The following is a 17954-nucleotide window of genomic DNA, read 5'->3' as shown; positions in this document are numbered from 1 at the left end:
GGGAGTTCGGCATAGGACAACCAAAGAGAGGCGAGTAGGAACCAGCTCGTGAAGGTCCTTGAAAGCCTACTAATAAGTTTGAATGCTCTCCTCAAAGCAGTGGGGAGCAATGAAAAAAGGTTTTAAGTGGGGAAATGCTATCATCGGGTTTATATCCAAGAGCAGACACTTAGGCGGTAACCGTCGAGAAGGGCTTTGAGGGAGACAAAGATGGCAAGGAGACTAGTTCCTACACTGTGGAGTGTGGGGCGACCTGATCGGGTGGGGACAGCATGGATATAGGCAGAACAAAGGAGGTAGTGAATCCACTGGATACGCTGCAGGGGAGCAGGGGGGCAGGATAGCAAAGGAAATACTGTCTGCCAGGAGGCAGTCAGTGGTGGGGGGCTCTAATTACGGGGAGGGAGTGTGGGAGTATAGGAACATACGGACTTTTCCTTTTTTGGTACCTGTGCCTGACCCTAGCCCATTGGTCGGCTGGGGTCTGTGGATATTTTGAGGTGGGTCTCTTCATGAGCCTTTGCATGCAGCTGGGTGGTCACTGTGGTCGGCCCCTCTTACCTTACTCAGGTTTTCATTGCTCAAGCTTGTTGCCTAAAAGGGGCCCCTGTTTTCCCCCCTGACGGGTCGACAATCACAAATCTTTGGCATTTGGGTGGAGGGCTCATCTTCAGTATCTGCTTCATGCTAGACCTAGGGGAGGGGTGTCCCTACCTAAACCTGTCAGTCCGTCAGGGGTTCTGTGCAGTTACAGACCAGAGCGTGGTATTATATTAACGTGCTGATCAGCGAGATTCCCTGGTGGCCAGGTCCATGGGATTTAGGGGGAGGGGACTCTGATGGTATGGGCTGGAATTCTTGTTGGACCATCATTAGTATGTGGAATTGTTGGGTCCAGCAAATAGAAATGATGACCTTATGTTAGAAAAGTGGTGATGTGAATGTAGACATTCTAAATAGTTGATTATGGCCTTAAAACTAAAAAAAAAAATTATGTCACCCTATATACACTGAAATCACACTATGTTTTGTGCTCTGCTGGGTTTGGGTCACAGGCTGTGTTTGCTGACCCCTGCCTTACACGCCTTGCTTCTACAGTCGTCAACACAGCAGCTAGAGTGATGTTGTTAAAACATATTTCAAATCTTGTTACTCCTTTGCTGCACGTCTCCCGTTGGCTTCCTGCCTTACTTGGAGAGAAGGCCAGAGTTCACACCATGGCTGACAAGGCCCTTTATGATTTGTGCCTGATTGGTTAGAGCAGGCTAACTGATGGAATAGGCAAACCCAAATTGTCAGTGGCTTCATACAAGGCCAATGTATTTTGTATAAAAGTTCATTTGGCAGGGAGGTGATTTCACTGTCTCACAGTCATTCCAGGACACAATTGACAGACGTTCCTCTGTTTTCAGTGTACGTTCTCAAGGTCTCTCTGGGCCTTGACAGCATAAGGGTGCTTATGCCAGTGGTGGGCTGTTCTAAGGCACGGGGATCAATACTTTATCATGCTGGGGAATCAGGCTTGGGGAACTGATTTAATGTGATTTTGTTTTAATGCTTGATCTGGGGTGCTGTAGCTGTTTAATAATTGATTCTGGTTGTAGAATTTTGATACACCATGCAGTAGGTACTTGCCAGGTTAGGTCTGTTAGGTCTCTTTGAAAATTGGTGCATGCATGTTGGATGTTTTCGACCAGAGTTTTCCCATTTGTAAGCAACAGAAATGAAATTCAAATTGGCTTAATTTTTAAAAAGGGAATGGATTAGCTTGCGTAATTAAAAGTCCAGTAGGGATAGGCATGCTTTATGCACAGCTGGATCTAAGTGTGGTTTCCCTGTTTCTCATTGAAAAGTTTTAGTTCTCACTTCAGTGGTTTTGGCTTTTTTACGTACTAGGTGAATTTTTCTGATATTACTGCTTTACTGAATGACACTTGAAGATCAAGGTTGCTGGACCAAAAATTTGACCACTTAGAGGCAATGAAATATAGTTAGGATTCTACTGATATAATTATGTTATTTTATTATATTTTTGCATGGGATGGCACCATGTGAACAATTGGCTGTGGTAGAGCTCTTAACGTACTTGCAGGTATCCGCACAGACAAGTGTAGTAACGCTTTCCCCTGCTCTGCTTGTCTGCAGGCAGTGAAGTGAAATCTGCAAGAGTCCTGCTCGCTCAAGGCCTGCATACAGGAAAGAAGCAGGGGAAAAGCGTTACAATCAGCTTTTGTTCTACAGCATTTTAAAACCCACCAGGTATGTCAGATTTTTGGTCTGTCAGCCTTGACAATGCCCCTTGAAAACTGAGTACTCTTCGAAATGATAGGCCATGTCATTGAAATGTTTTTTAAATGTGACTGTGATAAAAGCTCTTGTAAGATTTTTGTTCTTGGAAAGAAATAGCAGAAACCTGTAGTGTTATTTGACACTAGCTACTAAAATAGTTTTTTTACTACCACATTGTTAGCCAGTCTGAGAGTGGCAGATGTGATGAAGGATATATTAAAAATTCTTTATAGATTTTTACTTACAAGATTTTTAAAAAAATTAAATTCAATCTTGTGGGATTGATTGAACTCAAAACATATTTTGCATTATCTAACCATACTCTGAAACATTTGTGACTTTAGACTACAAAAGCAAAAGAAAAAATTTTACATTCGCTACTTGTAGTTGCCAAGTTACTCATTCAGTTATGTTGTTTTTTAGGTATATTGGAAAGTCTGATTCAGTTACGATCAGTGTATGGAATCACAAGAAGATCCATAAAAAACAAGGTGCTGGATTTCTTGGTTGTGTTCGACTTCTTTCCAATGCCATCAACCGCCTCAAAGACACTGGTTGTGAGTAGATACGAGTGTTTTTTAAAATATAAAAATATAGGGCACACACATTAGGCTCTGTGCTGACAGCTCAGAGCCTGGAGCCTGCTTCAGATTCTGTGTCTCCCTCTCTCTCTGCCCCTCCCCTGCTCGTGCTCTGTCTCTCTCACTCAAAAATAAATAAACATTAAAAAAAATTTTTTTTTAAAAATATAGGACACTTACATGGCTCAGGTCATGATCTCATTGTTCGTGAGTTCAAGTTCCATATCAGGTAGCTTGAACCCCACTTGGTGTGAGCATGAGCCCTGCTTCAGGTAAAAAAACACGAGCCCTGCTTTCGGTGAGCCCCACCTCTCTCTCCCTCTCCCTCTCTCCCTCTCTCCCTCTCTCCCTCTCTCCCTCTCTCCCTCTCTCCCTCTCTCCCTCTCTCCCTCTCTCCCTCTCTCCCTCTCCCTCCCTCTCCCTCTCCCTCCCTCTCCCTCCCTCTCCCTCTCTCTCCCTCTCCCTCCCTCTCCCTCTCCCTCTCTCCCTCTCCCTCTCTCCCTCCCTCTCTCTCTCCCTCTCTCTCTCCCTCTCTCTCTCTCTGCCCCTTGTGAGATTCTCTCTCTCTGCCCCTCGCTCACTTGTGCCCCCCCTCAAAAAAAAAATATGTATGTGTATGTTTGTTTTTGCGGGGGGGGGGGGAGGGCAGGGATCCAAAAATTTAACTTCCTATGTATGTTTGAAACATTGGTAAAAATACTTGTTTAAATTTATTTTATGGAGTTTATAAAAAGAATGAAACATTTAAAATGATTCAGCTGAACTGAATCAGCTGATACTTAGTGTACAGTGAATTTATAAGTGTTAGGAAATGTTTGATATCCAAGAGTAAAAAGAAGGGTGTCAAAGTGTATATGCCTTTTTAACATTTCTTAGCACCCTTCTCTGGTTTTGGTGGATTAATGAGATAAAATGAGTTTTATTTAGGTGACTGGAGTGTTTAAGGTGGCAATTAAAGGGGAATTATTAGTGAATAAGAATGATATATAAAACTAAAAAAAGGTAAAAGTTCTAGAAGGGTAAGACATTGATTGTAAGACAGCTGTGTTAACTGCTTAATTATAGCTTAGTTTTACACTAGCCTGGGCATTTAGAAGATCAGACCAAGGTTAAGACATTAGAAATGATTTTCGTATTGGATTGGCAGTAACAAGGTGACAAAAAATCTTTTTGGGGGTCTTTCTTTTGGGACATAGCTGAAGATAACTTTTTTGACAAAATTTTTTGTTGTTTTTACAGAATTCTTTTTCATATAATGTAAAAAATATTGCTAGTCATTCATTGTCATGGGATTTTAGTCCAGATACCTCTGCTAAACAGAAATTCACATGGAATCTAGCTAAAGAAATTAATAAAAAAAGAGTAAATTTTTCTTGGAGTATTAGATACATTAAGAGATAGTCCCTTTTACTGTAGTATGATACCACAGTCCAGATATATAAGTATTGATCTGTTAAGAAGAAAAAGGGAGAAAATTGCACCAGAAGCTCTGAGTCAGGGGAATTTAAAGGCACTTGAGAATTTCTTGTATTTCTGAGTTGACGAGGTGGCTGACCCAAAAGGAAATAGAGGACGCTGGGATGGGAAGAGGTCTTATAGTATATAAAAATGAATTGTTTTATTACCCAACCCAGCAGGCAAACTGAAGACTTACAGGCCACATGGATGACCTTATCTTTGGTTCAGTTTAGCCAGCATTTATCAAACCTTTAATGTGCCAGGCACTGTTCAAATCCATGGTGGATGTAAAGGTGAAAATGGGATGGATCCTGTCCTCTGAGAAACCAGGGCAAAGGCCTGCTGGTCTGTGCTGGCAGAGGGAGCAGGACACACTGGAAAGACTGAACAAGAGAAGAGGAATTGCCTTGCAGAAGTCTACTATACAGTTGATTTGGTAGCGTCCGTTTATTTTGCAAGGGGAAAAAATGTCTCTTTTTGGCTGGATAAATCTGGTGGGACACAGATTTTTCTTTGTGCTGCCTGTGGATGTTTCATTGCATTTATTTCCTTGACCTTTTTGATGTGTAATAATACTTAATTTATCAAACATTTATTGAGCACACTGTACAGCGTTCTGCCAGTTAGGAGCAGAGAATTCAAAGACTAATGTATGGTCTCCTCCTTTTTATCAATTCATGACTTCTTTGAATAGATGGCATGCGTGTATGTATATATATATATATATATATATATATATATAGCTGTAAAAGAATTCAGTTTTAAGTGCTATAATCAAAGTAAAAGCAGCGTGCTGTGGGTGACACTGTTCCTTCCTGTAACTGGCCAGGTCAGTGTTATGTCTGTTCTATTGATGAGGCATGAGAGAATAAATGAGTTGCTCCTAAATGAGTTAGTAGAACTGACTCAGACCCTTATCTTACAGTTTATACTTGGCTTCTTATTAATATTTACTTTATGTGTATGGAGGTCCTTTGAAATGGTTAGATAAAAAATAACAGTGATAATAACTCACATTTATTGAACACTTATATGCCAGTTACCTAAGAGTTTTACATAATTACCTGATTTGATCCTTCAAAAATATGAGGTGTAGGTACTACGTGAGAAAATCAAGACTCAGGGATAAATTGCTTAAGAACAACAGCTATTAAGTGACAAGCCAAGACTCAAGACAAGTGTCTGAAATCTTTGGAGAAAAAGTAATTGCATGTTGGCAATGTATATACACCAGTGACTTAAAGTTTTTGAAATCCAAATTTATCAAAACTGTTGTTAAGACATTTGTACCAATTATATATACAGTTAGAGATTTTAAATGTTTGTTTCATCTTTAAAATGTTATTATTTAAATTATAGGCCTGGTTGCCATTGGATTATGGAAATTTACCATCACTCTATAGATGTTAGAAGCTCTGATATCAGCTTATTTTTTAATTGCTTTTTTTGTTGTTTTCAAATAGATCAGAGGTTGGATCTGTGCAAACTTGGGCCAAATGACAACGATACAGTTAGAGGACAGATAGTAGGTAAGTGTGGAAATTTAAAGTTATGTGAAATTTTGGCATCATTCAGACTGACCTAAACTCTGTGTATCTTTTAAATCCAAGTACACTAACTATAGCTTCATTGTATTGGCTTAAATTAAATGAGTCCCATAAAATATTTCAAACAGTGGATCCAGGTTCCTGGCTACCTTAATTTAAAAAATTATTTAAAAAAAACCCTTCAAATTATGAATAATATAAAAAAAATAAAGGCTCCTGATGTAAAGAACTATTGATCCCTTAGGCATTCATTTAAAGTATGCGAATGTATGGTAGCACACTAAAATAAACTTTTACAGATGATCTGAAAGTTTTCTAAAAATAATCCTTAAACTGGTTTTTGATAAGAATATTCTATTGAACTTTGTTTAATGCTTTACAGTTTTATAATAATTGTGCTAATTGGAAAAGAAAATGAAGGATAGTATAGCACTGATTGAAAAAGGGGAGAAGCTATTACTTTACTCATAAGGTCTGTCTTGAATTGATTCAGAGGAAGGGCTTAAAGGTAAAATTTTCTGAGACCTAAGAATTGATGGATTGAGCTTTGATCAAGATACATAGTGTGGTAGGGGTGCCTGAGTAGCTCAGTGAGTTAAGCGTCCAACGTTAGCTCAGGTCAGATCTCACGACTCTTGGGTTTGAGCCCCGCGTCAGGCTCTCAGAGCTTGGAGCTTGCTTAGGATTCTGTCTCCCTCCCTCCCCCCCCCCCCCCCCCCGCTTGTGTTCTTTCTCTTTCAAAAATAAACATTAAAAAAAAAAAAAGATACATCATGTGGTAGGACACTGATATGGACTCCTTTGAGGCTTCTTAAAAACAATAAAATGCAAGTGGGATCCCACCACTTCACTACAGAGCAGAATTTAGGATAAGTTGATTGCATTATGAACCTGTCAGAGGTTTCAGTTACTGAAGTTACTTTTGAAGGGCTTCATTTTCCCAGGAAATGAATTGGGTTCATAATGAATTGCCAGAGTAGCGACCTAACAAAGCCCTGTTGTAGTTACCACAGGGAAGTATCTACACTGCAGCCTTATTGAGAATTCCTGTCATTCTTAGATTGAGAAGGGAGTAAAAAAAAACCTCAAAAATAAATGCTGGCATATAAAACTTTAAGAACAATCACATTTAATTTGATTTTGCATGTCATATAATAATTTGCCAACTAATGTCCAGTAGTAACAAAATAGTTTTACTAGGTGTAAATTGGCATTTATAAAAACAACCAGCTTTCCTTTGTCAGCAATTAGAAATATATCTATGGAGTATACTGTATAAAAAAGTAATGTTTTACTTTAAAATGTGTGCATGTGTAGTCCAATTTGAAGCTTTTGTATGAATTTAGTTTTCATAGTAGAGATGAGTTGGACTCACCCATTATGCTTCATGATCCTGCCATTTAAAAACAGAATGAGTTCCAGTTCTTGCTGAATTGGACCTTTGCAAATAATTATAGGGGTACCTGGGTGGCTCGTCTGTTAAGTATCCAACTCTTGATTTTGGCTCAGGTCATGATCTCATGGTTTGTGAGTTTAAGCCCTGTGTTGAGCTCTGTGCTGACAGTACAGTCTGCTTGGGATTCTCTCTCTCCCTCTCTCTCAGCCCCTCCCCTGCTCATGCTCTCTCTCTCCCCCTCTCAAAATAAACATTAAAAAAATAATTATACATATTCGTAACACTTTTTGAGAAATGAAGAAAAGTATGCTAGAATACTAATTTTAAAAAATATATATCCCTTTCTAGTAATTTTATATACTTTTATATGTGTATATTTTTTATGGTTTTGGTTCAGTGAATGTAAAATTTTTGTTTTCCTTCACTTACTGTAACCATTATTAGTGTTCAAGGGGTGAATTATATCAATATATCAAAACTTGATTATTGGACGGTTAAGTCATTTTTTTGCTATTATAACATTGAAAGTTGTAAGCATTTCTGGACACTTAGCTTTATCCTTTTCTTGGAGTGTTACCTTAGGAAAAGATATCCCAGAGGTGCCTGGGTGGCTCACTCTGTTGAGCGTCCGACTTTGGCTCAGGTCATGATCTCACAGCCAGTGAGTTCAGGTCCTGCATCGGGCTCTGTGCTGACAGCTGAGAGCCTGGAGCCTGCTTTGGAGTCTGCGTTTCCCTCTCTGCCCCTCTCCTGTTCATTATCTGTGTTTCAAAAAATAAAATGTTAAAAAAAAATCTACCAAATTGAGATGACTGATTCAAGTTTATAAATCTTTTCCCTGTTACGTTTAAAACTGTTGCTCCGTTCTTCCCATGTCTTGTGAAGTTTTTCTTTTTTTGTTATAATATAAAAATAGAGAAGATAAGGAACACCCATGATATGCCATCATTGTTATTAGCTTGATGTATATACCTTTTCTGTTTTTTTAAATGAGATTATACTGTGCAGAACTTTAAATAACCTGTTTTAATCTGTCCTAAACATCTTTCGTTGTTGCTGTTGTTGTTCATAGATTTATTTCTAAAGCATTTTTGAAAGAGTGGGCTTTTTTTAATGTTTTTAAAATTTATATATTTTTTTATTTTGAGAGAGAGTGCAAGCTGGAGGGTGGGGGGCAGAGAGAAGAGAGAGAGAATCCCAAGCAGGCTCTGCACTGTCAGCTTAGAGCCTGATGCGGGGCTTGATTCCGTAAACAATGAGATCATGACCTGAGCAAAAATCAAGAGCCAGACACTTAACTGACTGAGCCACCTAGGTCCCCCATTTCTATAGCATTTTCAATGTTGTATAGTAGTCCATGGTGGGCAAATAATTAATGTAGCCAGTCGATTATTGCTGTTTATTTAGATTGTTTCTGATGTTTTAGTGCTAATGAACAGCACTCTTATAAACATAGTACTTCTATGACTCCTTATATTGCTAGAATTAGACCATTTAAAAACACAAACCCACCTAGAAATTGCTTAGGTGTCTTGTAATATAGCATTCTGGAGCTGAAGCTCATGAAATCCTTAATTTTGAGCCTTAATATTATTCTAAACAATGCTAATGAGAAAGTACATCGTTTTTACAGTGATTATATATTGGTAAGCATTTCACTTAGCTTTTCTGTATAAAAACTGGTTAATGTTTTCTAGTACAACTTTCATATAACATTTTGCTTAAATTCACTGAAGAGAGGTGTATTACCATGTTGTCACCTATAAATGATACTCATATAAAGGAGTGATGTGTTGAACTTTCTGATTTTTCAAAAGTTTTACAGAACTGGATGATTTTAGAATTTTGAGATCCTTCCTAGAATGAAGGGTCTTAAAATATCATACTTTATGTAGTAACTATTTAGGAAGTTAGGTTATAGTTGGGGTACCGGGTGGCTCAGTCAGTTAAGCATCTGACTTCGGCTCAGGTCATGATCTCACAGTTCATGAGTTCGAGCCCCATGTTGGGCTCTGCGCTGATGGTGCAAAGCCTGCTTGGGATTCCCTCCCCTCGCCCTTCCCCCCGCCCCTCTTTCTCGCTCTCTCTCTGCCCCTCCCACCCCCTTGTATGAGTTCTCTTTCTTTTTCTCTCTCTCAAAAGAAATAGACGTTAAAAAAAAAAAAAAAAAGTTTGGTTATAGTCAAATTTGCCTGTTCCTTTCTATCTTTGAGGAGAATTACCAAAAATAGAATTAAAGAATATTAAAGCAGCAAGGAAGGACTTCAGGCTTATCAGTTAGCCTAGCTTCCTCATTATTTAGATTGGGATTATGTAAACTTTTAGGATTTTAAGTGTTTTGTTCAAGGTCACAGTGCTAAACTAGGTATTAGAGCCTGGTCTAGAGTTTACGTCTCTTGCTTCCAAATTTATAGTGGTAGTTTTACACCACACTAGATATTGATGTAGGGTTTTGACTTATGGAATCTAAGTGTTGCCCTGTTGCCAGAATCTGGTGTGTTTTGTTAAGTATTTTAAAGATGGGTCAAGAATTAAACCCAAATTGATATGAACTTTTCCAGTTCTTCTGTATGTGAATATACCTTTAATGCCTCTCTTAAGTATAGTAGGAGGCTTGCATTGCCCCATTACAATGGGCAGAAAGGATTTAGACTCCCCTCCATGAACATGATAAAGCATAGAAAATCATAAAATTCTAATATCACTCCTAAAGGGAAACATCTCATGGAAAAAGAAAATATAGAATTTATTAGAAGCTAAAGAGTCCATTCTAAAGTATTAAGATAAGCCAGATGTCTTTAAATATACATATTTTAAATTGTAGAAAATCTTTCTAGTAATTATTCTTAGTAATTTTTTTGTTGTGTTATAGTAAGCCTTCAGTCCAGAGACCGGATAGGCACAGGAGGACAAGTTGTGGACTGCAGTCGTTTATTTGATAATGATTTACCAGATGGGTAAGCTGAAATCATTAGAGAAATGTGTTGATAATGTCCTTCAAATAATGACAAATAAGTTGACATTTATTGTATACTTTAGAAATTTGCTGATCAGTTCCAGAATCTAGATTTTCCTTGTACTTGGAAAATTAGCAAGGAACCTTGTCAAGTCAAATTTATAAAATAAACCATGAATCAAATGTGTTACATTTATTTTTTAAGAGTTTTGACTAGGAGACCATCAAATTTCTTGACAGATATCTCTGTCTTGTAAATACTATGTATTTAAAAGAACAACTTTTTTGCATGATTAAATTATTCAAAACAGGGCATATAAATGCTGAATCTGAGACATAACTCCATTTAGAGGGATGGAATAGAGATTTGTGGAGTAAAAATGACAAGAACATAGGAACATTTGTTGAGTATGTGTGTGTCAGATACCGTTGTAAGCATTTTATGTCATACGTTAGATCGTTTAACTCATATGCATGTGATTCTGGAATTAGACCATCCGGATTCCAGTCCTTCCTCTTCTGTTTACAAGCTTTATGGATTTAATCAGTTCATTTAACTTCTGTGAGCATTGGTTTATATTTACTTCTAGAAGAGGATGGTGATAATAGTGTATATGCCATAAATTGTGAGGATTAAATGAGATCATTCGTGTAAAGCACTTAGCACAATGTTTGCATATAGTAAGTGCTTAATATATAGTAATATATTTTATATTATAAATATATATAATATTAAGATAATGTATATAAATGATCAGCTACTGTTATTACTCCTGCCACTACTGTTGTTACCCTCATTCATTCCACAGATTAAAAACACGGGGTCAGAGAAGTAAACTTGCCTTAAAGGCCACATAATGGATGGTAGACTGGAACACAGACTTAATTAAGCCTTGATTCCACATCTCATGCTTTTGATCACTGCTTTCTCTGTCTGATACTAGTGCTGACACTTTCTGACTTCATTTTTAACTTGAATGAGGTGTAGTTTACGTACAATGAATTATTTCAAGTATATAATTGGTTGAGTTTTGACTTCAATTATTTTTGATATGGAATTTTACATCCAAGTCAGGGTATTTGCTCACTTTGTTTAAATTCTTCAAAATTGCCATAATTTAATTCTATTTATACCTCACTTTAGCTCCTTGATCTATATGTTCACTTTTGTGGATGGGATGTAGATTTTGGTAATTTTGAAGGGGAAGTTTGGGACGAAATAACTAAACAGTGTTAAGAGATTACAACAACGCAAGGCTTATTTTTCTAAGCTTTTGGTTCTTTATCGTACTTTTTTTCCCATTTGTTTTTATGATGTATCCTTTAAAAACTTGGTGTACATTTTATAATACAGTCGTACATATGTATAATTTACAAATTAATTGATAAGTAATACTCCAGTACTGTATTCTGATTGTAATCACAGGAAAAGACCTCTTAGCATTTCTTTATTTCCTGGTTTTTATGGCCTCTAAACCTCTGCTTGGGTTTTGGTGGAAGTATTAATATTATTACATTTCTGTGGTCACTTGCCCTTTTCTTTTATTGTTGTTACATGCATTAAAAAGTTATTGAGGAGGAAGTACCAGTCTTTTTAAAAAATTAATTTGGATAGGCTAAATGTTTTAAAAAGTTTTATATGCTTTAATGTTAGATTTAATTTTAAAAGTTAGATGTGATTTTTATTTTTAGTATGGCATTTTTTTTTTTTTTTTTTTTTTTTGCCACTAAATTCTGAAGAAATAGTGTAATTTAGTTGAGCCTTAATGACATTATTGAAAAGTTCTGAGTTTGGCTGATGGAGAATGTTAGGCACACCTCAGTGTAAATATTGTAGAAGTTTCAGAATTCCAGAAGATACAGTGTACATTTTAAAAATAAGTTGAAAAACATTCCTGTATTCTGTGTAATGATTTTCAGTTTGTCATTCCTGATTTATAACAGCAGATGTCTTCCTGGCTCGGTTATTGCCCTTAAAAACATTCTGTATCCACCTTCTTATTAATGCCTTATCTCTCAATTTTTATTTAAGCTGGGAAGAAAGGCGAACTGCCTCTGGAAGAATCCAGTATCTAAACCACATAACAAGAACTACACAGTGGGAACGCCCAACACGGTAAGAACATACAAATATCTTTCCCTGGTTGTGCTGTTTGCCTTCCTGAAGTTGTCACTTTCTGTTTATCTGTCAGTCTTACCAGATTTCCTTTCTTGGTTTATACTGCTCAAGATCAGTAGATCTTAGAGCGAGTGCCATTATTATTTTTTTTTAATTTTTTAACATTTATTTATTTTTGAGAGAGAGACAGAGTGTGAGCAGGGGAGGGGCAGAGAGAGAGGGAGACGCACGCTCTCTGGCTCTGAGCTGTCAGCACAGAGCCCGACGTGGGGCTCGAACCCAAGAACCGTGAGATCATGACCTGAGCTGAAATCAGACGCTTCACCGACTGAGCCACCTGGGGACCCCTAGCAAGTGCCATTATTATTTTCAAAAAGTAATTTTCGATGAAGGTTGTTTAGCAAGTCATCCTGTTATTGCAGCTCTAGGGCCTGTGAAGGTAATTAGTAAGTATTGATTAAATAAGTTAACTGAATAAATTGAGAAGCCATCTCATTTCTGGGACTGTTAAAAATTTTTTTGAGTCTGTTATTGAATGGCTGTAAGAGAATATATATACCGGATCTTCATTTGTTCAGTCATGTAGGGGTATGATTATATCATTATATTATATCTAGTAAGGTCTGTGATCAAGATAAGAATGCAGATGCTCTGAGACCATAGGGAGGGCCCCTAACTTAGAGCAGGGAGCAAGGGGATGGTAGAAATTGCAAAGGAAAACTCTGAAGGAGGGGAATTTCTGAACTAAATCCTGAAGAATGTTCGAATTTAACCAGGTGAGGGGAAGGCGATAAAAAGTGTTCAGAATGGTGGTAACCGTGATCATTCAGTTCACCAAATGGTTCTATGCCGGGCACTGTGCTCATCATTTGCCGAACAGCCTTCATGGAGCTTAATGTGTAGAGACATGAGGAAGTAAGAGAATTTTTGGAAATTCCAAGAAAGTACTTTTTAAAGTAACTGATAATGAATAGGATAAGTGGCTGAATTTCCTTTTTTGCTTTTAAAGTCAGAACAGAGTTTATTTGCCACTTCTAGTGAGTGTTTGTTTAGCCCTCCACCCCCTTTTCCTAAGCAGGTCTGGCACCAGACATAGATCATCAAATGGTTCTCTAAGTTATACCCACTTTTATTTATTGGGGATTAATTGCCGAACTCATTAAATCACAGTTTTCCCTATTATATTTTGATTCTCAGGTAAAAGCTTAGCTCACGTTGGCATTTTAAAAGATGCTTGAGAGTTGTATTTCTAGTATTAAACTGCCAAGGATTTTACTGAAGTCCAAGAACGTTTTACTGTATCTGAGTGTAAATGAATGTGTACCTGTGTCAGTGCTTTAGTGAAGTCCATTTCCTTCTAACTCCTTTAACTGATGAAATTCACTTTAATTTCCACCAGTATAAAGTTGATTGTGGTTGTAAATGTTAGTTTAAAAATTAACTCTTGGGGCACCTGGCTGGCTTAGTTGGTTAAGTGTCTGCCTTTGGCTCAGGTCATGATCTCACGGTTTGTGGGTTCGAGCCCTGCATCAGGGTCTGTGCTGACAGCTCAGAGCCTGGAGCCTGTTTCAGGTTCTGTGTCTCCCTCCCTCTCTGCCCCTCCCCTGCTCGTGCTCTCTATCAAAAATAAATAAACATTTAAAAAAAAAATTAACTCTTGATTATCCTCTTACATTTTAGATTACCTACCAGTATACTGGAAGTTCTTTGAAGAGTCACATCATCATCTTTATTCAGTGTGTGTGTGTGTGTGTGTGTGTGTGTGTGTGTGTGTATGCCAAGCACTGTTCCAGGTACAGAGGATATATATAGTGGGAAATGAACCAGGCAGACTTTCTTCTCTCAGTAAATATTCTAGTAAGGGAAAACAAGGGTACAGATTAAAAAAAAAGTGTCAAATAATTGCTATGCTGAGAAACTAGGGTGATGTACTTACCAAATGCCTGGGTGACTACTTTAGGATTGAAGGTCAGGAAAGACCTCTCAGACATTTAAGCTTAAGCTATGATTTGAATGACAAGGAGGAGCCTGTCAGGCCTAGGGAGAATAAGAGAAAAAAGCTTTTGAGGTGGGAGGAAGAGCTCCTTTCCAGCACTAAAGGTAAACTGATCTTGGCAAGTTCAGGGAACAGGAAGAATGTCCAGAAGTGGAGTGAGAGAAAGGTGGGAAGTCAGATCTGAGAGGCAGGCCGAGGCTAAGTCAGGTAATGCTTTGTAAACTAGTACTCACATCTGTAAATATATGTGGATTTTGTATACAATGTAATTAAAATCAGTATAAAATGATTTCAATAAATAACTGACCTTCTGCTTTATCATATGAGTTTGTACTTAGAGGTGTCAGGTTTACTTTGATTCAGAGTTCTTGAAATCATTCTATTTGCATTGATCACTCCATTTCCTTGTGATTGTCCCTGCAGTACATATGTCGTCTAGAGAACTCTACTTTCGATATCGCACTTGGGTAACTTTTTTTTCCCTGTTACTTTTCAATAGACCAGCATCTGAATATTCTAGTCCCGGCAGACCTCTTAGCTGCTTTGTTGATGAGAACACTCCAATTAGTGGAACAAATGGTGCAACGTGTGGACAGTCTTCGGATCCCAGACTGGCCGAGAGGAGAGTCCGGTCACAACGACATAGAAATTACATGAGCAGGACACATTTACATACTCCTCCAGACCTACCAGAAGGCTATGGTATGACTAGCAGAGGAAAAAATAAAGTGTGATTTACTGATTTCAGCTTGCTAAGAAAGCCAGAAAATCAGCCGTAAAGAAGTTACTAATCTGGGTTTAGGGATTCGGCATGAAAATAAGTGTGTAAAACCTCCCAATCTGAAAAGTCTTTGAAGTGGTAGCGGACGGCCCGCCCAGCGGTTTGACTTGGGCTGGTCATTTAACCTCAACCCTTTGGCACTTACTTTATAAAGAAATGAGGTGAGTGACACCTCTCCTGGTCACAAAGCTGTTGCTAAGAGTACACGGAACAACGTGAGATTACTTTGCCAATAGGCACAATGTAAAGGTACGATGGTAGAGTTATCGATGATGATAATCTGAAGGCAGACCCACAGTGTGATTTTCTAGACCTGCATATTTAGAAGTGACTTCGAAAGCATATTTCTGACGGTATCTGTATATTTGTGTGGTCTATAATTTTGGATCATCTGAATGATTTGGGTTCGTGTTGGAAATGACTTAGTCACTTCTATGTTTGTATAAAATTATAGTCTTATATAATTTCCTAAATTGTAGAATTTCACATGGAAGATGACTTAAATCTTCTAGTTGAATACAGAACTTTCTAAAGTAGCCACAACTTGTGAATGCTCTTGTAGATACTATGAACTTGTCTTTTCCTTTCTTGCTCAAAGTTAACCAAAGGAATTACATCCTCGCCCTCTCAGCTGCCTGCAGATAAACCATTCTGGGCTGATGGTGACACCTAATGACCAACATTGGGAATCGCCTGATCTAACTTGTATTTTCTTTTTCCTCTACAGTATGTTGTAAACTGTTCTGCAAATGCAGAATTCTAGCTTTATTTTTTAAATATATTTGAACTCTTTAATTTAAAAAAACCAATTTGTCCATTAATTGTGCTGTGCTGCACAGTGATGAGAGCATGGACTTGGGAGACAGACCTGGGTTTATATCCTGGCTTTGCCACATGTTAGTTGTGTGACACTGGGCACATTAATTTCTCTGAGCCTCAACTTATCTTCCACAGAATGGGGAAATTGATAGTCCCAACCATGTAGGTTCGTTGCAAGAGAGGAGGGGTGATTGCATGTGAAGTGTCTGACACAAGGTCCAGCACAGGAAGCACTTAGTAAACTCTGGCTGTTATTATTAATGTTCAGACCCTAGAATAAAGTATCTTCTGTCATTTCTCTGTAATTGAGATTATAAGGCAAGCTGTTTGGAGTGGGGTGGTTATATTTTTATTTTACTTGTGTGATTTGAATTAAAAACAAATTTTGTACACCTGAAACCTAGGAGTAAAGTGGGCGCCAGGGCTGAAGTTTTTGCAGCTGTCATCTATCACCGATTTTAGACATTTTTATGTTTATAATTTTAAGAAGCATAAACTTTAAATTGATTGACTTTATTGTAGGCTTATGAACAAAGGCATACTGATAAATATTAGTAGTTTCACCATTTCATATGTTAGAATTTTTCATTAGATTTTGTTTAAAGACAAGTGGTTCTGTTGCTTAAAAACACAAATAGACTAAAAACCACTGTTGAAGAAACTCTTCAGCAGATACCTCCTCTTTGCCCTGACTTCCTTATCCTCTTCCCAAGAGCTCGGAGTTCATTTTGCCTTTGACCTTTTTCTCCCCAGAATGCATGCCTGTTCTTTTAGTCCTTCTTTTTCCAGCTTGCTTATTTTTGTATCTTTGTCTATTTTTGACTATAGAGTGTCTCTCCTAGTGGAGTATTCCATCTTTTTGCCTTTGTTTGAGTCTAAATATAGTCTTGAGAATATACCTCTCTGAAGAAAAGAAAATACATAAGTTTTGGTATAAAATTAGGAATAATAAACAACTATTACCAGCCTGCAGACCCTTTGATAGCTTTTGCAAGTCCTGTCAGCATCTCCCACAGTTGGTTAGCCTCTTCCTCTGAGCTTTCTTTTGTTCCGCTCAGGCTCCACTTTAAGAAAAATAAAAGATCATTTCTTCATGTTTGTTTGGTTTAAATATTGGTACTGTGACAATCTTGTTTTCTGTTTCCATAGCAATGTGTTTAGTATTTGAGCCACGTTGTAAATTTGTTGGATTTTAGATAGCTGGCCTCTGGCTCTCATCACCATTTATGAGGTTGTTTTCCAGGAGAAGATGTATTGAGTTGAGAAAAAAAATGATTTATAAAGCACTTTTTTTTTTTTTTTGGTAATATAGTAAATTGGTAATTTGGAGAATTTATTAATATCATTCTAGTATCTATAGCTGTCTTTGATTTGGACTTTCTGAATATGTTCTTATTAGTGTTTCTTAATTTTACAGAGCAGAGGACAACACAGCAAGGTCAGGTGTATTTCTTACATACTCAGACCGGTGTGAGCACGTGGCATGATCCAAGAGTGCCTAGGTAAGAATATATCCAAACACGCTTCACACCACTGGATCCCTGTTTTACCTGGGATTTCTTTGATTATTTAATTTTCAATTTGAAATGGTTTATGTAAAAGGCTGTTTGTGACAGTCGTTTCAGGTAACATTTAGTGGAAAGCCTTTCCTGTTTCTCTGGAGTCCCACCCCAGGGCCCTGCCCCTAACCAGCCCCCAGTCCTTCTACCCTCTCACCCTGAAAAAAATCAGGGTGAAAACATGGGTCTTTGTGAGTTTGAAAATTGACCTGGAGAATAACATAAACCTTAAAATTATACACCCCCCTCCTTTTTTTTTAAAGGGTAGCAAATTGATATTTTTATTTCTGGTTATGCTTTTTAAATTTATTTTTATTTTTAAAAAATGTTTGTTTATGTTTGAGAGAGAGAGACACAGCACGAATGGGGGAGGGGCAGAGAGGGAAAGAGAGAGACACAGAATCCAAAGCAGGCAGGCTCTGAGCTGTCAGCACAGAGCCTTATGTGGGGCTC

The 17954-nt window shown here is 37.7% G+C and overlaps 1 protein-coding gene across 2 annotated transcripts in view; it reads left to right on the top strand.

Annotated features, from left to right (window-relative positions):
• The window catches only part of SMURF2 (SMAD specific E3 ubiquitin protein ligase 2), a 116931-nt gene that overhangs the window by 73142 nt on the left and 25835 nt on the right, over nucleotides 1-17954 (top strand). For both annotated transcript variants that reach the window (XM_042917257.1, XM_042917256.1), the window contains exons 4-9: nucleotides 2713-2846; nucleotides 5792-5857; nucleotides 10144-10228; nucleotides 12260-12343; nucleotides 14842-15044; nucleotides 17360-17444. In XM_042917257.1, coding sequence (XP_042773191.1) covers nucleotides 2713-2846; nucleotides 5792-5857; nucleotides 10144-10228; nucleotides 12260-12343; nucleotides 14842-15044; nucleotides 17360-17444 — 657 coding nt within the window. The remainder of the gene's footprint in view (nucleotides 1-2712; nucleotides 2847-5791; nucleotides 5858-10143; nucleotides 10229-12259; nucleotides 12344-14841; nucleotides 15045-17359; nucleotides 17445-17954) is intronic.

Source organism: Panthera leo, chromosome E1, assembly GCF_018350215.1.
Source record: "Panthera leo isolate Ple1 chromosome E1, P.leo_Ple1_pat1.1, whole genome shotgun sequence".
Lineage (NCBI taxonomy): Eukaryota > Metazoa > Chordata > Mammalia > Carnivora > Felidae > Panthera > Panthera leo.
Note: the sequence above shows the minus strand (reverse complement) of the source record. Positions and strands in the feature narration are given on the sequence as shown.